General features: G+C 37.5%; 1 protein-coding gene across 16 annotated transcripts in view; it reads right to left on the bottom strand.

Moving 5' to 3' along the window:
* EYA3 (EYA transcriptional coactivator and phosphatase 3) overlaps nt 1–26,076 on the bottom strand; it is an 87,614-nt gene that overhangs the window by 42,056 nt on the left and 19,482 nt on the right. For 13 of the 16 annotated variants that reach the window (XM_081586246.1, XM_081586251.1, XM_081586257.1 and 10 more), the window contains exons 2-6: nt 23,898–23,998; nt 15,615–15,658; nt 10,594–10,673; nt 5,783–5,849; nt 3,126–3,262 (exon numbers count right to left, since the gene is read on the bottom strand). In XM_081586246.1, coding sequence (XP_081442372.1) covers nt 3,126–3,262; nt 5,783–5,849; nt 10,594–10,673; nt 15,615–15,658; nt 23,898–23,930 — 361 coding nt within the window. In that variant the 5' untranslated portion in view covers nt 23,931–23,998. The remainder of the gene's footprint in view (nt 1–3,125; nt 3,263–5,782; nt 5,850–10,593; nt 10,674–15,614; nt 15,659–23,897; nt 23,999–26,076) is intronic. The other 3 variants (XM_081586259.1, XM_081586254.1, XM_081586258.1) reach the window with 1 other exon arrangement.

Here is a 26,076-nt window from a genome sequence, read left to right as displayed (position 1 = left end):
TAATAACTTATATGCAGAGTATATCATGAGAAACGCTGGGCTGGAGGAAGCACAAGCTGGAATCAAGATTGCTGGGAGAAATATCAATAACCTCAGATATGCAGATGACACCACCCTTAGGGCAAAAGGTGAAGAAGAACTACAGAGCCTCTTGATGAAAGTGAAAGAGGAGAATGAAAAAGCTGGCTTAAAACTCAACATTCAGAAAACTAAGATCATGGCATCTGGTCCCATCATTTCAAGGCAAATAGATGGGGAAACAATGGAAACAGTGACAGACTTTATTTTCTTTGGGGCTCCAAAATCACCGCAGATGGTGACTGCAGCCATGAAATTATAAGACGCTTGCTCCTTGGAAGAAAAGTTATGACCAATCTAGACAGCATATTAAAAAGCAGAGACCCTACTTTGTCAACAAATGTCTGTCTAATCAAAGCTATGGTTTTTCCAGTAGTCATATATGGATGTGAGAGATCGACCATAAAGAAAGCTGAGTGCCAAAGAATTGACGCTTTTGAACTGTGTGTGGTGTTGGAGAAGACTCTTGAGAATCCCTTGGACTGCAAGGAAATCCAACCAGTCCATCCTAAAGGACATCAGTCCTGAATATTCATTGGAAGGACTGATGCTGAAGCTGAAAGTCCAATACTTTGGCCATGTAATGAGAAGAACTGACTCACTGGAAAAGACCTGATGCTGGGAAAGATTGAAGGTGGGAGAAGAAGGGGACGACAGAGGATGAGATGGTTGGTTGGCATCACCAACTCAATGGACATGAGTTTGAGTAAACTCCGGGAGTTGGTGATGGACAGCGAGGCCTGGTGTGCTGTAGTCCATGGGGTCACAAAGAGTCAGACAAGACTGAGCAACTTGCACTTCACTTTTTCACAAGGAAAGGAATGGAGAGTTTTTTTTTTTAACTGAAGGGTAGCTGATTTACTATATGTGTTAGTATCAAGTGTATAGCATAGTAATTCAGTTTTTTTGCTTCCCTGATGGCTCAGTCAGTAAAGAATCTGACTGCAATGCAGGCGATCTGGGTTCAATCCCTGGGCTGGAAAGATTCCCTAGAGAAGGAAATGGCGACCCACTCCAGTATTCTTGCCTGGGAAATCCCACGGACAGAGGAGCCTGGCAGGCTACAGACCATGGGGTCGTAAGAGTTGGACAAAACTTAGCAATTACACCACCACCACAGGTTATTATATGATATTGGATATAATGCTCTCTGCTATACAGGAAGAAATGGAGTGTTTTATATCTGAGTGATATAAAACAAAAAAAGCCATGTGGTAAAACATAAGAAAATTTCTTTTAAAAACACAGTCACTTAAAAAAGTTATCACACACACACACAAAAAGTATTACAAGTATTTCTTTGATATTTCCTTTATGAAATGTGAGGATATGTCATACCTATCATTCAAAGGTAAATTAAGCTAATGAACAGTTCTCTCTGAACAACTGATAAGAATTTAAAAACAAGTTTCCTTCACCCCAATTATTAAACAGAAACAGATTAATAGAAGAGCCTATTATAACCAATATTTCTTTATAAAATATTGTCTCCTTTAAGTTTTTAACAGGGATCTACTTTACAGAATTTTCTTTCCTTAGTATGAGGGAAATGCAGTGATTATAAAAGATACCACAATATCTAGGACCTACATGCACATGGCACTGTGCTATGTATTCCATAATCTGAGCTTAGAGATGTAACAAGAGTTTTACTTGACAATGAACAGCAGGAATAAACAGCTGTTCAACAATGTCATAAAGGGATTTTGGCTTTTCAATAAAGAATTTAAAACAGAGAGTAAAAAAAAAAACCCAACATGAAATACTTTATACTTGCTAGCCTATTGTTGATATTAGCCAGCTGCTGGGAAATTAGCTTTAATATATACAAAAAGAAATAAACACAAACATATTCACAGAGAGTTCTGCATCTGAAAGGACTGCTCAGTCTTGGCTGGTTAAATATATCAGCAACGTAATATTTTAGTATACTTGCTGATACTGACAGACACTGAGGCGTGGGTGTACAAACAGGAAAACAAGAACATTTCTGTTTCTTTTCTTTCATGAAGTTATCAGCTACCACTACCATTAAACATAACTCCCAATTTTTGTTTCTTGGAGTTATCAAGAGCCAAGGAATGCTAACAAGTCTCAAAGTAAGAAAGTTGTAACTACCATAAAAGAGTAGCCAAATAGGCCAGGAAAAGTAGGAATGTCAAAACCAAAAGCAAGCAACACCCAGAATCTGTGGCAATCTCTTAGAAAGATTTTCTAATTCCCAGCTAGTTGCAATAAAGGCTACCAAGTTATAATTTTATTAACATACTGAATATTTATTTAAAAAAAAAATACAGTATTCTTTCAATTTCCTGACATCAGTTCTAGGAAAGCAGCAATAAACCACACTGAACATATCTATCAATACACACACTGAAAAATCAGCAGATATTAAGTGCTCAAAGAACCTCAAACTGACTTCTAGTAAATCATTCTAATTTATAGTTCAATCCAAGATACCTAAAACCAAAGAACAAAACTCTCTATGCACATGATAAGGTTGTACAAAATCAGGGATTTCCCCCTCTAAGATGACTTTTTGGTTCAGCAGAGCAACAACTGATCACTTTGCAGTATGGGATAAGAAGGAAAGGGAGAAACTGACAGAGAGAGAGAACTATAAGGTATATTCTATCTGGATATGTAGATTACTTAGTTTTAGCAAATTAGCTACCTCAAAATATACTTGTCATGGTGCCATGTTTTCCATGAAGTAAGTCAAATCAACAGCAATTCCTCAAAGAGTTTCCAAACACTTGAAGATTCCAAGTTTTCCAGTCAAGACTTAGCATCTTGGAAATAGCTAAGTTATGGCAGATAAACAAGTGAGTATCGAAAAGTTATGATTTTATATTACATGCATCAAATATACTGTGGAAAAGTTGCACACCCAACTTCTATCACACCTGTAACAAGCAGATGCTGTCAAGAACAACTTGCTTTCTCTCAGCTTCCTGATTACTCATGCTTGCTTTTGGGGGAAAGATGGAAATTTCTGCGGGGTAAAATCCATATTCTTAGAAACTGCTTATAACAGGATGCCTTACCGAAAGGAGGTAGTCCATACGTCTGGGTTGCCTGAGGGTAGACAGCATAGGGTTGAGACTGCTGCAAGGTCTGGTACTGAGTCTGCCCAGGGTAAGCAGTTTCCGAAACAGGAACTGAGAGGATATGTGCATAAGGTCTAGAAAAGTTCAAGAAAACAAAAACTTTCACATAAGAAAAACAAAAAACAGCTAATATCACTAACAGCAAAGAATCAATAGTGAGTAGACTAACCTGTCACATAAAATGTCTCTTACTATGGTCAGAAAGTAGAATATTTTTTCCTTTTCAGGTCTACTTATCATCTACCTAACAATTTTATAGACAAATTAACAGTTTCAAATATCCTCCAAAGGTCCAATCACACCACAAACATTTGTGGTGTGCTACGTGCAAGGCCTTATGTGAGATACAATTACTGACTAAACTCATTCATGCCCTTAGTCTAAATACAGAATAAAACCCTAAAAGGACAGACAACTGGATAGAATAGATTGGCAACTGACTCCATTCCCCATTGAGCCCTCCAGGCTAAACTAAAGTTCTGAGAGGGGAAGTGGAACTTGGAAAAGAGGGTGAGGCCTGCAGGCAACCACCATATTAGAAAAGCAGGATCAGGAGTATGGCCCAATGTCCCTAGATCGAGCCTATAAAATCAGAGTCAAGTGACTACAAAATCCGGGAAGTCCTAGACAGGGCACTGACTTGCCCTGCTGATATTTAAGCCAGAGTATACTGCCACTAGTTGGTACCAACCACATCAGGTTTAGCTAGAGATGAATTCAACAGTGAAACTTCAGAGATTTTAAACCAGCTAGCTGATGTGCTCATTTCATCCATGGAATAAGATGGTGCCACATTTTATGCACTGAATTTTTAGATACGAGTTATTTTACTTGGTGAGTTATGCTGTACTTATAAAGTAAGAAAGTAAGTGTCATATGTACCATGTAGGTCATAACAATAAAATAATGGGGGGAGGTAGTTTCAGAGGGGAAAAATTTTTTTTTTCCGCAGTTTTTGGGGAGAAGAAAATGAAGGAAGGCTATAAAGAAGTGATCTGTGAGCAGACAGAATGTGCAAAAATGAGGGAGAGAAAAGGTGTTCTAGAAAAAGAGAAAACCTCTGCCAAGGGTACAGACAGGGCTTCAGCCAACAAGGAGCAGAGATTATACTAAGGGAAAGTATAAGACAGACAGCAAAGACCTTGAATACCAGGCTAAAAGTGTTCAGACAAATCTGAAACAATGAGGAGTCACTGGAATTGTTGAGAAAAGGATGACAAGATAAAAGCTGTTCTTTAATAAAGATTAGTTTGACATTTCTTTGTAAAATAGATTGGGGGAAGGGGACTTGAAACAGAGGCAGTTAAAAAATGCAATGGTTTAGATAAGTGGTAAGGAGGTCTACATTAAGGTAGAAAGCTAACAAGGTGTCCTGAGTACAACAGGTATACAATACTTTTTTGAATAAATGAATGAATTTGGAATTTGCTATATTCACATCTCAGTAGACTCTAAAAGGCTGAATTTGAAATTTTCTAGTCTTCTTAGCCAGACCTGAGACCAGAAAATAGCTCAGGCTGTAGCTGTTAATCAAGTCATGTGGGAATGACTTAAAATCTTAGTAACTTCAAATGGATTAATCTCCAGATATGATAAAGATCATAAAATCTTTTTTTAGTGTCTTTATAGCTCAAATTATTTTGTCACCTTTATAATGATCTCAGAAAGCAGGTTCAGTCATTTCACAGAAGAAGAAAAACACGGAAAATGACTGGCCCAAGGATGTTGTTAATGATACCAGGTTAGAATTTGGAGAATTCATTGAGATGATCTTTCAATCAGCTCAATTTTTGTTTTTAAATGATGCAAAATTCAAAAGGCACTTAATACAAATGGGCACATAAAGGAAAAGTTTTCTTTTTACAAGAGACCCAGACATGTTACTCACCTCTGTCACCAATTTCTTTATGTAACTTGCCTATGTAAGCATGTAAGAATTTATCCTAGGTTAATAAAGCACGCTTGTATGCATCTATGTATGCAGGCTCAACCTTTATCAATGTGCAATCGGTAGCTTGATATACACACTGTTCTCCACCTACTTATCTTGGAGATGGTTAACTTAGTGGATCTTAAATGCTGATCTTATCTCATGAGGCCCAAAATATTGCCTCTCAGTGATTTAAACTCACTAAACCTGTCTAATCTCAAGCCTACTTTTACTTGAGGACACTTCTAAAAGAATAAGCTTCTCAAGCAATAAGATGAACATAGATTAGGCCCAGAAGTCCCAGTCTGAGGCTGGCTTTAGCTTTTTTAATTGATCTCTCTTTTAAAGTAGAGCAAAGAGAGAATAATGAGAGGTTAAGCAGTGATATATTTTCATCACTAATGGTATTTTACACTTTTCAGTGCCTTTTCACTTCGAGAAAGCTCCTGGGTAACAGTGATCTATTTCAGACAATCATTAACTTTTTAAAAGGATGATACCTAGACTATATTTACATGGAATAAAAAAACTGGAGTAGGGCCAGAGAGAACAAGAGAGGTGAAAATAAGTTAAATGTCAACTTAACAGTTTAAATATCAAGTTACATTTTGCAATGAATCTAGAGGAAAAGCAGACGGATTTTTGAAATAATTATTCAACTTACTTTGCAGAATACATTTGTGAGGTATAATCATTGGATGAGCGAGGGATGTAATCGGTGCATGTCATAACTGAAAGAAAGATATCACCAGGTAAAAAGTTAGAACATTTCAAAAATGAAAGGGGGAAATTTCATGTCTCACTGTATAGTCTTTCAAACTAAGGAACAAAATAAAGCTTGGACATCAGAATTTATAAAGACTACACAGTAGAAATACCTCACTCTTCTAATAATGAGTTTATAGAGACTTTTAGAGACAGTAAAAGAAGCTAGAACGAAGGCGGCATAGAAAAGAGCTGAAGGTCAGTACCAACTGATCTCTATTTTTGGCTGTGCTGTGTGGCTTGTGAGATCTTAGTTCCCCAACCAGGTATCAACGCTGGGCCCTTAGCAGCGAAAGTGTGGAATCCTAACCACTGGACCGCCAAGGAATTCCTAGTACCAACTGATCTTTACCATCACCATCACTGTTCTAAAACCATAAATGCAGCAACTTCCTAAGCTCTCATCTATGCTCAGAGGTGAAGTTAAAATGCAAGATCCATGTCTAGGAAGCCACATTATACTTCTTCAGCTTATTCATTCTCTGGGTGCTTACCCTATTCTGAGTAAAAGGTCATAAGGATGATCTGCAGGAAGACAGATTTGGAAAAAGTATCCAATAACTGTTGCTACTGCTATACATAATCAGCAGCAGAAAGATGTAAGTATGCTTTTATACTATTATTTTTTTCAGCTTTGTAATAAAGCTTTAAGTTTGGTAAAGCAGAGACAAACCTGAGGAACTGATGTTTACTTAATAAACCATCAAGTAAAGGGACTTTCACAGTGCCCTCTTGACCTCCATGATTTCATCTAGAGTAGATACTGTCATGAGGCTTGATCCTCATGATTTCATTCAGGACAAATACTGTAGATATTCAACTCAAGTTTGACAGGTAGCAGAATCCTTTTCATTAGCAGTATTTCAGTCCATATTATAGACAGAGCTACAACACATAGAGCTTGTACCAGATTCTTAAATTGTTCACGAACATCCTTCAATATCTATTATAAGGGAGGTTGCTCTATTGTGAATAGGGACAAAGAGTGAACCAACTAACTTTATGTCTAGCTGGGTTCTCTGAATGTCTTACCCTAAAAGGGAACACTGATCAAGATCAGATGTGGGGTCAATTCATGCCCAACAGTAACACAAATCATCTGTGAATGAGCTTATCATGGATCTTGCATATTGCCACTGTTCACAGTCTCTGAAAACGATTCATGGCAATTTGCACATTATACTAATCATTAATCACTTTGACAAAAATGAAGGGAATCTCAGTTAGATCTAAGGTTCTTATCATCTATTACACAGAATGGAAGTTCATTTGATTTCTACATAATGGTTCCTTCTCTGCTGACAAGTATTTTACAAAATCCAAATCCTTCTCCTCTCCTTTAATTCTAGAAGAGACTCACAAAACATTCTAGGAGATCTAGGCCAATTTTTACTTCTCTAGAGAATGTAAGGTGGGATAATCAAGTTTCAATGACCTATGTTAGTTACACAACAAAGCCAGATCCCAGAATAAAATTCACAAAATGGAAACAGAACTCAAATTTCTTTAGCATTGTGTAAATAAATTTGGATGTGTTTAACTCTGCACTGGTTTAAAAAAAATGTAACTAACAGCAGTGGAAACAAGGCAAAAACCTAGAAATACATTCTGAAAGTAAAACTAACAGGACATCCTGATGAATTCCTTAATTCAATTAAGGAATGAGGAAAACAGGGAATACAGGATAATCTCTAGGTTTTCAGCTTGAGAAATTGGAGGGATAGTGAAACTACTTCCAAAGATGAAGAAGTTGGGGAAGAGAACTGCTCTGGTGAGGGCTAAGGGCAGAAAAAGCTTTCACATATTTTAAGTATGACTTTCCTTTTAGATATCTAAGTGGAGATATCAAGTAGGCAGTAGGATACACAAGTGAAATTAGAGGAGAAGTCAGACTAGGAATACAAATTTGGAATTCATTAACTACGTATCAAATATTTAAAGTAACGAAATGGGTGAGAGAATACAGAAAGAACAAAGATGGTGGACTAGAACCAAACCCAGAGGCCCACTAACGTTCAGAGATTAGACAGCAGAAGAAAGGCCAGCAAAGAAGAAAGGTGGGAGAAAGAGTGGTAAGAGCCAGGATACAAGCAGACACTGGAACTAGTACTTTCAGTTACTGAAAGGAACTAACGACCTTGACAAAAGCAGTTTCACTGGAAGAATGGTGACAAAGTTAAATCTGAGAGGGATGAAGAGTGGATGGGAGGTGAGAAAACAAGTGAGGGCAACTCTTTCCAGAGGTTCCAAGGGGTCATGGGACAAAGAGAAGGTCTGTAACTAGTGGGGAATTTTGTGCTTTAAGATGGAAGATACTGGATCATGTCTCTACAGACAGGATGGATTAAGAAGAGAAGAATAAGACAATGCAAGAATGGTATTAGGATAATCACAGTACCAAAGTCCTTGGGGTAGGTGAGAACAGATGGGATACGAAGCACAAATAAAAGGTCTTACCTTTCACAGGAACAAGAATACTATTTCCATTCTGATAAGAATAAAACAAGGTAACATGGGTACAAACACAAGTAGGTCTGAAGACTTGGTGGTGGTGGGTTAATAAGGGAACCTCATATCAGACAGCTTCTATTAGAGAAGAAATCATCAGTTAAATATGAAGAAAGGTGATAGTATGGGTGCTCTGAGAGGAAAGAAATGGTGTGAAGTAGTAAAAGGTACGGAGAGGCAATGGCACCCTACTCCAGTCCTCTTGCCTGGAAAATCCCATGGACGGAGGAGCCTGGTAGGCTACAGTCCATGGGGTCGCTAAGAGTCGGACACGACTGAGCGACTTCACTTTCACTTTTCCCTTACATGCACTGGAGAAGGAAATGGCAACCCACTTCAGTATTCTTGCCTGGAGAATCCCAGGGATGGCAGAGCCGGGTGGGCTGCCGTCTATGGGGTCGCACAGAGTCGGACACGACTGAAGCGACTTAGCAGCAGCAGCAGTAAAAGGTAAAACTCATGAGTAAAGTATAGTAGGAAGCCCACTTAAGGTCCTGTGAGTAAACAGTCAGCTAAGTAATAAACTACCCAGTAATGTTCAGCTATTTAGTGTAATACTTACAGAGAAGGTGGACAGTTGGTTTTAAATCAGGATTGGGGTTTAGCAAGGAGAGTACAAGAGGCAAAATTATTGAAGGTGTTAGTAAGGGAGTAATGATAATAAAGAACTACAGAATCCATGTGGAGTAAAACGGGATAGGAAAAGAAGAGGGACATTATGGGTGCTGGATAGGTCATCTACACGGATATTCAAATTATCAAGAATAATAAAGGTCTGGATGGAGAAGAAAACAAAGATCTAGTCTTTAAAGAACAAAATGACTAGGAGTTCAGTCTGAGGTAAAAAGAAAGCTGGAGGAGGGGGCATAAATATAGACTTCAAAGGAACTAGAGTTTTTGAAGGAAAAAAGAGAAATGATTTTTAAGAAGCAAGAAGACTCAACTTCTGGGCCCTGAAGTATATAAGGAGCAGACCGTTTTCTTGGGGATGTGAAGTGAAAGTCGCTCAGTCGTGTCCGACTCATTGCGACTCCATGGACTATACAATCTGTGGAATTCTCCAGGCCATAATACTGGAGTGGGTAGCCTTGCCCTTCTCCAGGGGATCTTCCCAACCCAGGGATCAAACCCTGGTCTCCAGCATTGTGGGCAGATTCTTTACCCCTGAGTCACAAGGGAAGCCCAAGAATACTGGAGTGAGATATTAAAAAAGTTCAAGGAGACACCTTTCACTGATTAGAGCAGTTCCCATATGTATCAGAGTTACCTAGCTATCTTCTTGAAAATGCAGATTCTCATCCACAACAGGTCTTCTGAACGATAATCACTGAAGATGAGGCTAGAATGCTACATTACAAATAAGCACTCCAGGTAGCTCTCAGGTATGCTAAAAGTTTGAGAACTACTGGAACAGCATCTTTGAGGAAGTAATATATACAACTCAAGACATACCATTTTTTTTTAAAGGCATACCATCTTTTATTACATGGGAATTATATAAGGTTAAGGTTAAGCATCTCAAGATATATCTCCTAAACAAATGTCTTTTTATAAAGCAACGTACACAAATTTATTCTTCTGAAGTGTGTGGTATAATATGAAAGGGTATAGCTATTTAATTTCAAGGAGGACTATCTGCCCTATGGAGCATACCACCATGCTATTCCAAAGAAAGCTTAGGTCTCAACAAGAAAACAAAAAAAGAACATTCTACAAATTTTTGGCTAAGGTTTGCTAAGCAGAGGGAGTATCCTATTGAGATGGGTCTCCCTCAGGGCCCAGTATCAATCTTGGGCTCTCAGGGGACTACTTTTCTTTTTTTTGGCCTAGATGGATAGGTAGAATCATTTGGTTATTAGAAAGGTGGAAACACATCAAGCCATCCAGAGAAGCAGTAAGAGGCTGGCCGACAAACTTTTCTGATTTTGAGTAAAGCACTATTTATTACCTTTAGAAGAACATTCAATCTCAAAACAAAAACACAATCGCCAATCCCTAGGAGTGGATCCCATGTGATTTTGCTCCTTAGCTGGTATGTCAATAAGGTTTATAGCAGAGCGTAAGGATGAACACACACACAAGGCAATGAAAGGATTCTGGATATTCTGAGACAAATGAGGTAATCAGCGAAAACCAATTACAAAAGGTCAGCATCCCCTGGTCATAGGAATATGTCCATGATGCACAGAATATGGTACTTACTTTCCTCTGACATGGTAAGGTTTGAAGCAAGGCTTGAAGTTTCAGGTTTCTGATCAGTGACTTCGGGGTTGCTTACTTGACTGGGAAAACCAAAATGAATACATTAGCTTCTGGTTGATCTGCTGCATTGCTAAAAGTTATTAAATCAAACCAATTTCTTCCTAAATAAGAGGCAAGGTAAGTCTATTATATGAAATCCTTATTCTTGGTTTTTATCGGCTACCTAAACAGCTAAGGCCAGACCTAGTACCTTCAGCATTCCAGTTCTTTGTCACATCCCTAGACCATGATGGTTTTTATACCACATGGAAATTTCATCTAAGCAACAGGCAACTCAGATTTTCTCTAAAGACCACATGGTAAAAGAAAAACTCTACAGCACCTAAAATTGCTCTCACTTTATTTCCAAAGTACCAAAGGAATGTAGGGAGATGCCTAACTTCAGACAATGGTCTTCACAATCACTTGAAAAGTTTTTCAAATTACACAACGTTCAGAAAACTAAGATCATGGCATCTGGTCCCATCACTTCATGGAAAATAGATGGGGAAACAGTGGAAACAGTGTCAGACTTTATTTTTTGGGGCTCCAAAATCATTGCTGATGGCGACTGCAGCCATGAAATTAAAAGACACTTACTCCTTGGAAGGAAGGTTATGACCAACCTGGATAGCATATTTAAAAGCAGAGACATTACTTTGCCAACAAAAGTCCGTCTAGTCAAGGCTGTGGTTTTTCCAGTGGTCATGTATGGATGTGAGAGTTGGACGGTGAAGAAAGCTGAGCGCCGAAGAATTGATGCTTTTGAACTGTGGTGTTGGAGAAGACTTGAGAGTCCCTTGGACTGCAAGGAGATCCAACCAGTCCATCCTAAAGGAGATCAGTCCTGGGTGTTCATTGGAAGGACTGATGTTGAAGCTGAAACTCCAATACTTTGGCCACCTCATGCAAAGAGTTGACTCATTGGAAAAGACCCTAATGTTGGGAAGGATTGGGGGCGGGAGGAGAAGGGGACGACAGAGGATGAGATGGCTGGATGGCATCACCGACTCGATGGACATGGGTTTGGGTAAACTCCAGGAGTTGGTGATGGACAGGGAGGCCTGGCGTGCTGCAATTCATGGGGTCGCAAAGAGTCGGACACGACTGAGCAACTGAACTGAACTGAACTGAACACAAGAAGGGGTTCTGAACCTTAAGACAGTGCATTACACTGCACTTCTCTTTTCCCCAATTAAAAACAAACAAATTTTTGTTATCATACCCTAAACTTGGCAAAATCTTTTTTTAAAAAACTTATAACGCAAATTAAGAGAAATTGAAAAAGACTAAGTCACATAAACTAGGAGGATAAATCATTATGTTAGATACTTTAATGTTGGGAAGATCCTCACTGAGATTCTGAAATGGAGATTACACTTTGATCTTTCACAACGTCCTCCCTCTTCCTCTTACCTTACTTTGCACGCTCCCCATATTCCCTCAACCACTAGTACAGTACAGTGTTTAAGGGTGCAGACTCCGGAACCAGACTGCTTGAGTTCATATTGCACTTTGTCAAAACTAGCTTTATGGCTTTAGGCAAGTCACTGAACTTCCCTGTACTCCAGTTTCTTCAACCGCCAATGAGGGATAATTATAGAACCTATCTTTCGGGGCTGTCATGGGGATTAATGAGTCAATATATGAAAAGTATTTAGAGCAGAGACTAGAAGAGAGTAAGCACAATATAACTGTAGCCAGTACTAGTATAATACAACTTCTCCCCAGCCCAGGTATCCCTCCCACATTCACGTTCCCTCAGCAAGAAATCTGCTTTGCTCTTTTACACTCTAGGAAGAAGTGGAGGACACTGTCACAAATACTCTACATACTGGGAAAGACATGACTTTTTTTAAGACTAGAATAAAACTTTTGTTTCACTTCTTAAGTTAGCAAAGACAAAAAGTTTGTGACACTATGTTGGAGAAGACGTATGAAAAGAACTATGGTTACATATTAATGGTGGGTGAGTATAAACTGGAACTGTATACACACTGGAACTGGTGTGCATAAAGTACACTAATGAAGAAGTATTTTCCTTGCAACATGATTTGTTATAATAAAATTTTGGAAACCATCTCAATGTCCAACTGGTTAAAGAACTGGGTAAAAATATGTAATGTATCCTCATACAAGGGAACACTATGCCATCATCGAAAATATTTTTTTTCAGTTTTTCTTTTTTTGGAAAGATAAGACTAACAGAGTAAGAATAGTTTCTACATAGAAAAATTTAAAAAGAAATGTTACTTAGCACCAAAATTCTTAAAGCTCTCATATCTTTTCTGAATGAACCTCTAATACTCAAGCACAGTATCAATGAAGGTTTTTTCCTTGGTATATTCCTCAGATGTAATTTTCCTCAGATGTAATTACTTTTAAAACGTAAATTCCCAGATGAAGTTTATCTTAATCTATTTACTCAAATGTCTGTACTTTCAAAATAGCACTTAATATACTAACCAAGATATGACTATGGGGACTGAAAGGTATGGGTAAGAAAGTATACTAAGTAGTTGTATCATTGTTTCCCGAAATGGCTTATTTCTTACAATTACCTGAATGATTGGTAAAAATACAGACTTCTGAGCCCCATCTTATGCCTAATTTATTAGGATCCCAAGGAGAACAGTATAAACCCAGACAAGAACTTCACATTTCTGACTATAAAGACTGCTCTTCTATGCGTAAGACTGGTCTGAGTAAGTCTGGGGATCATTGTTACACCAACTGTTGAAAGACTATTTCTAGATCTTGTATTGTAGAAGGTATACTTGTATGGTCGGGTGTACAATGGACAAGTTCCTAAAACCCTATGGTCCTGGATTCTTACAGCAAAATCTCCTATGTATTCAACTAAGTATCTAGAGATTAAACCGAAACAAAAGCACCAAGACAGTGAATTAACTCTAGCACTTTGTTAAATATTTTAAATTATATTTAGAAAAATTATTACTATCTCAAAATATGATTATCCTCAGTTATATAAAATTTACTTAACAACGTGCATATGATGGAAAAAAAATGCTCCAAAATAAAATTCCTCTCCTCCAAAAAAAGAGCAAAACACCCAAACTCCAAAAGCAAGCATCACAAATACCTCTTTCTCATTCAATGAAACTCTTGACAATAACGAACACAGTCAACCAATGAATGTATAAACAAAACGTGGTATGGACTACTACGGAGTATATATTCAGCTTTAAAAAGGAAGGAAACTCGAACACATGCTACAAATGGATAAGCCATTAAGACATCAGGCTAAATGAAACAAACAAGTCACAGAAAGACAAATAATTTATGACTGTGCTAATATAGGGTGCTTAAGAGTAGTCAAAATCATAGAGACAGAGCAGAAGGATGGTTGCCAGGAGCCAGAAGGGGGATATGGAGAGTCTGATGGATACAGAGTTTCAGTTTGGGAAAATAAAAAAAGTTCTGGAGATTGATGGTCGTAATGGTTGCACATCAACGTGAATGTACTTAGTACCACTGGATTATACACTTAAAAATGACTGAAATGGTGAATTTTAGGTTATTTGTATTTTATCCCAACAAAGCAGTTGCTGAGGAGACAGAAGGAATAATAGCAGGAAAAGATGAGGCTGATAGGCTCCATTGTGCAACTGGAGAGAGATGAGCAAGGGAATTAACTTCAGAGAAAAGGGAAGCAGAGAATATTATAGAGAAGCAGTGAAGCAGTTAAGGGGGTAGATTCGGTGATGAGACAAGTAAGGCAGTTCCTATCCACTTCTGATTTCTCTTTGCATTAGGGAGCCAGATCCCCAGCTAAGTAAATAGAAGGGGAGGAGAGAGGAGAGGAGGAGGCAGGAGGGAAGAAGGGAGGGAGGGAGGGAGGGAGGCAGGAAGAAAGGAACGAAGGCTGAGAGGCAGGGAGGAAAGGAGAGAAGGAATGAAGGAAGGTTAAGGAGGAAAGAGAAACGATTTTACAACTGTGAAATAAACCAGGAAGAGTGACTGGACCACCAAGAATGTTTAAGGGCCTGCTGAGATGTAATCATGACTGGAAACTGAGACCAGGGAGCATAGTTTCGTGTTTTCCTATCACAGTGTTCAGGTGATTGGGAATAAGTATGAAATAGGGGAACAGTAGGGTTTAATTAGGGTTTTTAAACACTAGGTTAGGCTAGGGAAGGATGACATGGAAAAGGGAGAGCAAGCTAATAATGTTTACAAGAAATTGATTAAAGTAATAGATCTTATCCTTTGAGCAGCATAGGAAGGTACTGAAGTCTTTTTTTGGGGAAAGAGTCAATGCCTGACAGTGAAAATATGATAGATCATTGTCATTATAAGTGGAAGTGTAGAGTAAGACACAGGGCTAGTGTGACAATAGAATAAATGAGCTGGAATGCTAGTGTGTGAGGTATAAGATTAGGATTCTTGAAATTAAGATGTTAGAGGGTTACTGGTTATTGGTTCCTCTGGCTGGTAGACAAACAACAGGAGGTAAGAACTGTGGACAACGGAAAATCATGCTGCTGTGGAAGCCAGAGTATGACATGCAAAGAAGCTGCCTCTTTTCTGTAAGGGGAGCAGAGCTAATGATTAAGATGTCCCATGTCCATTTGGTAATTAAGGATTAACTCCTTGGATTTTTTTAATTTCTATTTTTCCTATTATGTATACTGTATACCTAACTGAAGAATATTCACCATTGTGTCTCCTTCACATATCACAGGACCTGAGCGATAACATGAGATTGGTACATTCTGCTGAATAAATAATGAATAAACAAGGAGAAAAATTCAGCACCTATATGTTTCAAGGACAAACTTTATTTTAAGGACAAAGTTTTAGAGGATAATTTTCACCTTAAATCAAATAATTTTGTAACATAAAAACTGATGCTGAAAACCAAAATGAGGGTAAGTCAATCCAAATCATGTCCACATACTGATCAGCAGGTAAAAACAAATTATAAGTAGGTCATTAAAAAGAAATTCAACTTTGTATACCTTAAAGTTTGCTCTCCTGATTCCTGCATCTTGGCTTTCTTCACCTGTAAAATAAATATACAAAAGTATCAACGTCATGATCTGTTTTTAAAATCATCTAGCTATTCAAATGGCAGCCTCAGATTAACTAATAAATTACAGGGTAACTGTTTCCTTTTGTCTTGCTTAGACTTAGATTTATTTCATTAACCCCTGATATATTTTAGAGTTAAAGATGGACTTGTTTTTCACATTGGGCTCTCTTTTTTCTTTTTAATAAAAACAGTATTTTCTAAACTCAAGGTAAAATAAAAGGTTTACCAGGATTTTTACTCAACACAGAATGTTTACCAGGATAAGGTATCCACCAAACTTGAAATCAAACTGGTTACTTTTAAATTTTAACAGACACATAAATATATTTTCAAACAGTAAGTATGGCAATTTTGCAATCATCTAACCATTTATTTAATAGAAATATATTTATATTTAAATTACTTACATGCCAAAAATAAACATAAATCCCTATCAGGTTACCAGTAGTTTAAAAAATATGCTTCACACTATTCTGTTTTTTCCCATATTTTCATCTTCTCTAAATCCTTCTAAGGTAAAAGCATTTCCATTGAAACAGTTTGCTGCTGCTGCTGCTAAGTCGCTTCAGTTGTGTCCAACTCTGTGCGACCCCATAGATGGCAGGCCATCAGACTCCCCCATCCCTGGGATTCTCCAGGCAAGAACACTGGAGTGGGTTGCCATTTCCTTCTCCAATGCATGAAAGGGAAAAGTGAAAGTGAAGTCGCTCAGTCGTGTTCGACTCTTAGCGACCCCATGGACTGCAGCCTACCAGGCTCCTCTGTCCATGGGATTTTCCAGGCAAGAGCACTGGAGTAGGTTGCCATTGCCTTCTCCGGACTAAAACAGTTTAATAAGTCACAAATGGAGGATCTATGGTTAACATTACTAATGGTTTTCCCTGTTGTTGTTTTAAATATTACAAAGAATCTGATTTTCGAGTTTTTGAATCAGAATAACTCGTTACAGAAGTAAGCTTAGTGTGCTTAGCCATACAAATTATGAATACTTAAAAAGTATTTCAAGCTCGCAAAGTACAAAGAGTACTGTCAAACCACTACAAGGAGTTAAGTATGCACAGAGGCAGAAATTCTGCTAAACAATTTTTTTTTAGGCCATGGTGTGCAGCATGCAGGATCTTAGTTTCCCAGCAAAGGATTGAACCTGTGCCCCCTGCATTGGGAGTCTTAACCACTGGACTGCCAGGGAATTCCCTGCTAATAAACAATTTTAAACAAACATATTAGGTGGGAATATAGCTATTAAATATGATTAAATTGAAAATTTCAAAGTAAATAATAAATACAACATAAATCCCAGGTCCATTCAATTTCTCATGGACATCTATTACTCATGAGAAAACATGACAAAATAAATAGAACCAAATACTCTTGGATCCTTGCTTATGGCATATCAACTGACATTATATAATGCTGCCTTAACTTTCATAAGGTGCCAATAAAGATAAAATTAACAAGGGGTATTAAAAAATCCTCTACGCTTACAAACAAAATTACAAAAGTATATGAAGAAAAAGGAAACAAAAACAAAACCTTTGAGGTAGATAAACCCTTAGTAAACATGATATTAAATTCAAAAGCCATAAAGGAGAAAATAGGTTGATTTTACAAAAATTCAAAACTTCTATATGATAAAAGACACCATAAACCAACCAGGAGGTAAAGGGATTACAGGACGGTATATACACTGTGACAAAAGAATTTAACTGTATTACGAATACATGACATAACCTCAATGAAAGGTATGGGAGAAAAATGCACTCATGTAATAATGCTGGAAAACTGTTTTGACTGGAAACTCTAAGACTTAAGACAAGAAAAATTCAACTTAATACAGGCTCTTATTAGAAAATGTGCTGTCCTTCCCACCTGAAGATGACAGTCTTTACATAATGCCAGATAATAAAGTAATTTTCCAATAGTGGTGATGAATTTATGCTTAGCTCACCCAAAGACTCTCTTTGCAATCAAAGAAATGAATTTAAAACAGTCTATGGTTTACAACAGTAACCCATACAAAGAAAACTAGAGCGATGAAGAATCTAACTTATCACAGTCTTCATTTTATTAGAGCCACAGAGTAACAAATTTAGCTAGAAAACTCTCAAAAAAAAAAGCCCTGGAGCAAAAATTTTAAATATATTCATAATGGCCTTTTAAGGAAGAACTATGCTTTTTCATTCTTTATTTACTACAGTGCCAACTCAGTAGAGTATATACACACAAATAGAAACAGAGAAAATGAACCTAAAGACATGTCTACCAAACAAAGAAGTCAGGAGGTGGAAAATGTGCTCCCAGCTAATTCTGTACCTTTCATGACCCACTGTTCGCCTTGATTTGGGCAATTCCATCCTCCTATAAGTCAGGGATAGGAAACACGGTACCTTGGCATAGAGGCATTGCTGCTGCTGCTGCTGCTGCTAAGTCGCTTCAGTCGTGTCCGACTCTGTGCGACCCCATAGACGGCAGCCCACCAGGCTCCGCCATCCCTGGGATTCTCCAGGCAAGAATACTGGAGTGGGTTGCCATTTCCTTCTCCAGTGCATGAACAGGAAAAGTGAAAGTGAAGTCGCTCAGTCATGTCTGACTCTTAGCGACCCCATGGACTACAGCCTACCAGGCTCCTCCGTCCATGGGATTTTCCAGGCAAGAGTACTGGAGTGGGGTGCCATTGCCTTCTCCGATAGAGGCATTAAACTAACTCAAAGGATACAGATTTCATTGGATTACAAAAGGATGGGTTCAAATGATACAATCCAGAAACGGACAGAAAGTAAAACAGTGCAGCTACTTTGGAAAACAGTCTAGCAGTTTCTCGAACAGCTAAACATAAAGCTGCCATATAATCCAGCCATTCCATTCCTGACTATATAACCAAAGAGAAATGAAAACATATATCCACACAAAGACCTGGACATGAATGTTCATATCAGCATTATTCAAAATAGCAAAAAAGGGGAAACCCAGTGTCCATGAATATATGAATGGATGAACACAACAATGACAAATAAAAATGATGAATGATAAATCCATATAACAAAACATTCAGCAATAAAAGGGAACGAAGTATCAATACTTGTACATGCTAACACAGATAAACTTTGAAAAGATTATGCCAAGTGAAAGGAGCCAGTCATAAAGGACCACATACTGTATAACTCCATTTATATGAAATACTCACAGAAAGTCAACAGGAAAGTAAATTAGTAGTTGCCTAGGATTGGGGTGAGGGCAGAATTGAGGGGTGACTGCTAATGGGTACAGTTTCTTTTTAGAGTGATGAAAATGTTCTAAGATCAACTCTGGTGACAGTTGCAAAACTGTGAATATACTAAAAACCATCCAATTGGATACTTTAAAATGGATGTGAATTATATCTCAATAAATAGAGCTGTCATTTAAAAAATGACATAATCTTATGGGCATGTTCTAACTAAAGGTAACTAAAGGAAGATCTACTGACAAATTCATGAATCAGAGTTCTCTTTGTGCCTCTGCTTAAAAACATAACAACAACAACAAAAAATCATGCTTTAAATACAGCAGAGCAAAGGAATACAAATACAACATATGAATTCAGAATATACAGGTTCGAGGCTCAATTCTGAGAGTTAATTCACTGTGTGTCTACCTTTCTGAAAATAAAACATGACTATCTACTTCAAAGACCTGCTCTGAAAATGAAATGGTGAAGGGGAGTGGATAGGGAGAGAACGAATAAGAGCGAGCAGTTTATGAAAGACAAAGTGATATACAATTGTTATATTAAGAAATACCACTTTCTAGATAAGAAAATTACATTATGCATCTCAAATATCACTTCTGAGATGACTTACAAGTATACAACTATTATGCTCCTTAAGTGTTAACAAGAGATTAAGTCATACTAGAGCTTCATAAACTGTAATCTTGGGAATAATAAATCCAACAGAAGTCTGCATGAAATCTTAAAAAGGAAGACGTTTGTGTCAGAATTTATCTACCACTGTCCAACAAAACATATCATTCTCTTTACTAGAAAGTTATATTGTATATTCTAGTAGGGGAAAGAGTTTGATCATAACCTAGATGAAACTACACACACACACACAAATTTAATATTATTTTCTTTGATCACACTTACCAACGGGCAGTGGCAATGTTAGTCGCTCAGTTGTGTTTGACTCTTTGCGACCCACGGACTGCAGCCCACCAGGCTTCTCTGTCCATGGAATTCTCCAGGCGAGAATACTGGAGTGGGTTGCCATTCCCTTCTCCAGGGGACCTTCCCAAACCAGGGATCGAACCTAGGTCTCCTACATTGCAGGCAGATTTTTTACCATCTGAGCCACCAGGGAAGCCCTTACCGATAATCATCTAATTATTAATTTGACTTCCAGAATTTGACATAAGGAAATCAGCATGTAAAGAGTGAGAATAAGCATTCCAAATTACTAGAAAGGTAAATACCCATGGCAGAGACAACTGCCTGTTTCATCACTGCATACAGAGCATGATGTGCAATGGAGGCAAGAAATGTGTCTTTTTAAGTTCACAGGCTACCAGTTCAAAAGAGGTCACATCTGGATCTAGTAGAAACTAGTGAGCTTCATATCTTGGACTTGATCTGGATGCAGCAATGGATGGAATTTGGGGCTGTTTCTCTTAAGAGGAATGTATAGGGAAAGGAGCTACATATTATTTTTTACATCAGAAAATGAAACAGGTGAACCAAAGAAAAGATTATGGTAGATTCACTTATAAATATTCACCAGTCTTTTTCCTCTCCCTGGGTACACAGGATGCTACAGACTGAATGTCTGTATTCCACCCCCCCCCCGTTCATATTTTGAAATTTTATCCCCAATATGAGAAAATGTGCAAGTGGGGCTTTGGGGGTGATAAGATTATGAGGGTGGAGCCCTCATGAATGTGATTAGTACCCTTATAAAGGAGACCTCCTTTGCCCTGTCCACCATGTGATGACACAGCAAAAATATAGCAGTCTATAAGCCAGGAAGCAGGCCCTTACTAGACACCAAATCACTTATATGTTTGGAATCTAAAACATGATACAAATGAATTTATCTATGCAACAGAAACAGATCCACAAACATAGAGAACAGACTTGTGGTTGCCAAGGGAGAGGGGAGTGAAAGAGGGGTGGACTGGGAGTTTGGGATTAGCAGATGCAAAGTATTATATATATGTATAACTAAATCACTTCGCTGTACATCATAAACTAACACATTATATATCAACCACACCTCAATAAAATAAAATTTTAAAAAAATCATGACTTTACCATTATCAACTTGGGACAGGACCATTCTTTCCACTGAAGCTTTAGATCTCTATTACAGTCTGTGAAAACTTTCCTCAACATCTGACATTAACTCTTCTTATCCTAGCTATTTTTAACAGTTAATATATGTTCTACATTTTCTGTATTTGTCTATTTAGCACCCATTAAATCATAGGGCCAAACTAAGAGCCAAAGTTGCTTACATCTCCCCTGCAATCCAGAGCCTGTATTTTGAACCATATTCTGAACTATATTCCCCTGCTCTAAATAAACCCAGGGCCAGATACTTAGTGATAGTTTCTGTACCTCAAACCTCCAATCCTAAATAAACAATTACCCTGCCTTACCTTGCCTGTAGAAACCTCAATTAAGGCTGTGCCCTATGCATTCCCCTACGATACAGTCTAGGATTGCTCTATGCATATCTGCCTCCTGAATGACCCTGGTGCTCTCCCTGTGACCCTGTGTGGCATGCTGCATCTCTTATTTCTAAGAGAATTGTAACAGTAAACTTTTCTTTCAATGGCACTGACCTCTTTGTGTTGTCACTCAGTCACCTTTATAAATTAAGACCCAGGTACAAACCAATTAAAAAAAAAAAAGATGTCCCATGACAATCACCATTTACAGTCAGCAGAAAATTTCTATTTCTTTTGATTAAAAAAATTTTTTTGGCCACACCATATGGCTTGTGGGATCTTAGTCACCCACCAGGTATCACACCCATGCCCCTGTTAGTGGAAGTAGAGATTCCCAGCCACTGGACCACCAGGAAGTTCCCAGAAAATCTGCTTTTAAACCACTTTAATTTCTCACCTCTCTCTGAAATAACAATCAGGTTTTGCACATCATGTTATAGAAACTGAACAGAATGACAAGGAAATGAAGCAGAGAGGGAAAAATGACTCACCAACAGGTCAGCTTCACAATTCTCACTACCTTAAATAGGTAAGGAGCAACTAACAATACTCATTTCAGCAGTATGTCAATATTTACATAAGCCTTTTAAAACTATGACTAGACGTTTGTCTTACAACATTAAAAACTCAATGACACAATCTTCCTTGGTACAGTCAGTGTCTCTAATTCAGCTATTTGTTCTTACAGTGTATATCTTTGATACATCGCTAAGGATGATTTTTAACCCTACCATTTCCCTGATTATTAATGTTCCACCAGGGGTAGGGGAATGACATTTTAAATGTTTCAAAAGGTCATTTTACCAACTGCTTAGGCCTTCCTAGCTTTATACTTAAATGAGGGGGCTAAAAGAGTAATAGCAAAGGAATCACCAATATGCATGTCTCAACATAAAGTAAAATACTTAAAATATATTAGAGGACTTTATCATTTAAATGGAAGCAGGTGACCATCTTTCATTGATGTAAAGAATACATCCAGAACATGAAAAACATACTTTGTTATTTGCTTTCAAAATTCAAAGTTTTTTAGGTTGGACTTTTACTGAGAGGTAAAAAGTCACTACTCACTACTCTCTTAAAATAAAATGCAAGAGGCTCATTCAGGAGAGCAAATTGAATCAGTATTTGTCTAATTTCAGAAAAAGAAGCTCAAGTAAAAGGTAAAGATTCGTTAGCAAAAAAGTATTTTAAGAGAATGATTACTATTGTCTTCCTTTTTTAAATGATATGGGTTTAAAAAAAAAAACAAAACACTTAAAAAGACCAAAAGAAAAAAAAAAAGAAACCATGGTAAGGCAATAAATCTGTAGCACCCAAGTACATTTAAAATTATTTTATTTATGTTAAATATTTAAAAGAAATTAAGAATTCAACTTAGGGTCTTATCTATTTCAAAGAATTAGCCAGTGTTCAAATTATATTTTCTTCAACTATTACTACTTTAAAAAATTTAGTCAGGGAAATTTAGGCAAAAATAAAACTAGATTTTCTAGCAGAAATGGTATATACTGTTTGGTAAATGTCCTCTTTTATTTTCTAAAAACTTTAAGGACACCATTGCTTTAAAAACAACAACAATTTATTTTATATTGGAGTATAGCCGATTAACAATGCTGTGATAGTTTCATGTGGACAACAAAGGGACTCAGCCATACATATAGATATATCCATTCTTCCCCAAACTCCTCTCCCATCTAACATTGAGCAGAGTTCCCTGAGTTATACAGTAGAACCTTGTTGGTTATCCATTTTAAATATAACAGTGTACACATGTCCATCCCAAACTCCCTAACTATCCCTTCACCCCATTCTTCCCTACAGGCAACCGTAAGTTCCTTTTCTAAGACTGTGAGTCTGTTTTGTTTTATAAATAAGTTCATTTGTATCATTTCTTTTTAGATTTTACATATAAGGGATATCGGGGCTTCCCAGGTGGTGCTAGTGGTAAAGAATTCACCTGCCAAAGTGGGAGACATAAGAGATGTGGGTTCGATCTCTGGGTCGGGAAGATTCCCTGGAGGAGAACACGACAACTCCACTCCAATATTCTTGCCTGGAGAATCCCATGGACAGAGGAGCCTGACAGGCTACAGTCCGTAGGGTCCCAAAGAGTCAGACATGACTGAAGCAACAGTCATGTTTTAGCAGCAGCAGCAAAAAGGATGTCATATGATATTTCTCCTTTGTCCAACTTACTTCACTCAATTTGACAATATCTAGGTCCATTCATGTTGCTGCAAATTAGCCACTGCTTTTTTTAAATGGTATTTCTAAATACAATACTTACTTTGTAAAGCTGAATCTTCTAAGCAGGCTCTTTGGCATTAAGTTGGCAAAATATAAATTTAAGAACACTGTTTTCTTAGAAGAATATTATTAAGGAGTCCTTTCCTCAATTTTATTTCTAACTTAGAATCTGTAGTATAACTGAATAATATTTAAAGTCTCTTAAAATTAGCCTTTCTACAATCAACTTTAAATTGTTAAAGGAAATACTTACTGGTTGCTCTGGTAAATCTTGCTCTTCTTCCATCAGGACCAATATTTCTTTATTATGCTTTTGTGACTGGATTGCAAGTGTTCCCCAGCAGTCTTCACAATCTGTTTAAAAAAGAACGGGGATTCAACACTTTATGTACTCTTAGAGTGTTATCATTGAGGCCATCAGAGAATAATTTTTAAAATATTTTGCTACCTCAATCTTTCTACATGAGCTCTAATCTCAAAATCTCAAATCTGCACGTGGCTTTTCAAAATTGACATGCTGCACCAAGTCAGGTAGGTTTACCCGACTTTTATAATACCTTGCAAAAGCCAACACGTGGAACCACTTCTGCTGTACTTAAAACATGGTTACTATAGTGCCCAAGGCATTAAACACTTTATAACAGCCATGTAAATGAACTAAGACGCAGTTTTTTTAAAATTTGGGTTATATTAGAAATTTTAAACATTACCCGAGCCAGTCAATAAGTTATGATAACATCCAGCCTGTTTTAACATGGAATATTTACATAACTGCTAACACACACAGAATCACTTTAAATAGTAGGTAAACTGAAACATCGAGTAAATACTTTCACAACCAACTATCTATATATGTAATTAACATAAAGGAAAATTCAACTCTTTTGGATCTATTTTAATAATGCAAATAAATAAAGTGAAATACTGAATCACAGAATTAAGGAAAATAAAAATGAAAGCTAGGATCCATTTTATCATGAAATAACGAGCTCCACTAAATGTACTGCTTAGTCAATTATTAAAGCAAAATCTTTACTTTCTCAGACCTTGCTCTTCCTGTTCTGATTTTCAAACTAAAGAAGAACAACAGGACTCTAAGACCCACATTTACTGGTGGAAAAAAAAAAGAAAGTGAAAATGAGTCAGTCGTGTCCAACTCTTTGTGACCCCATGGACTATACAGTCCATGGAATTCTCCAGGCCAGAATACTGGAGTGGGTAGCCTTTCCCTTCTCCAGGGGATCTTCCCAACTCAGGGATGGAACCCAGGTCTCCTGCAGGCAGGGTCTTTACCAGCTGAGCCACAAGGGAAGCTCAAGAATACTGGAGTGGGTAGCCAATCCCTTCTCCAGGGGATCTTCCCAACCTAGGAATCGAATGGGGTGTCCTGCAGTGCAGGCAGATTCTTTACCAACTGAGCTATCACGGAAGCCCACACTGGTAAGAACATCTTCTTGTGTCCTGCTGCCAGGAGACACAGAAAGATGTTAGAAAACTAAATAATTATAAAAACTAAAAACTCCCCATTTCTATTTAGCAAAAATGAAAATAGTACTTCTCCAAAACACGTGATTGTTTTTGCTTTTAATTAAGGTCACACCTGTTTTCATTTTTTACCAACCACTTTAACTAACTTAACATATAAAGCTAAATAAAGCGAGTAGAGAATCTTGTTGCAGATGTAATGAATAAAAAGGGAATTGAAAAACTTCAATCATGCCAATTTACCACCACTCCACTGCTACTGCTCTATCCTGGTACAATACAACATACTTTAGGGGCACACTACAGAATGGGCAAAGGAGAGAAAACACAGGTAAGGGATACAATCAGATGCACAACTGTCCAACTCTGACACAGCTTTCCTCCCTGCTCTCATCTAAAATGTCAAAAGAAAAAAAGTTTGAAGGTCAGAAGCACTTGATGCTCAATGCACTCACGTGTAGCTCATCCACAGAGCCTCAAAAGCTAACTTCTCAAACTACATGACGCAGATAACTAGTGCTGCAGAATTACAGCACGCAATAACTAAAGCTCACAGGAGCTATCTTCCCTGTACTTGTTTTGCTCTACTTAGGAGAGCATAACCAATGTGACGTGAAACTGATTCACAATTATGAAAGATGAAACGTTTTAATGTTTTACCAGCTTATATCTGTTTTAGTTTTAAAATGAAATGTCTTGTCTCTATGGGATTTTTACAGAGCCAATGTACATAATGTCCATATACGACTTTATCCCGAAACAGGAAAATAGGACCAAATCATTAGAGAAATGTAATGCCTTTAAACACCTCATTTGTTAAAATTTTGTGTGACCAGCTCTCACCTAAACAAAAAGTGATAATATTCTATGTTTTACTTAACTGAAGGCTGTAACTGTAATGATTGAATCTCTAATCAGTAGATTCTCAGCAAAGGAGAGGAAAGGGA

Source organism: Giraffa tippelskirchi, chromosome 3 (genome assembly GCF_054371585.1).
Source record: "Giraffa tippelskirchi isolate mGirTip1 chromosome 3, T2T-mGirTip1v1.2.pri, whole genome shotgun sequence".
In the NCBI taxonomy this organism is placed as follows: Eukaryota; Metazoa; Chordata; class Mammalia; order Artiodactyla; family Giraffidae; genus Giraffa; species Giraffa tippelskirchi.
The sequence above is the reverse complement of the archived record's forward strand: the minus strand, read 5'-3'. Positions and strand labels throughout refer to the sequence as shown.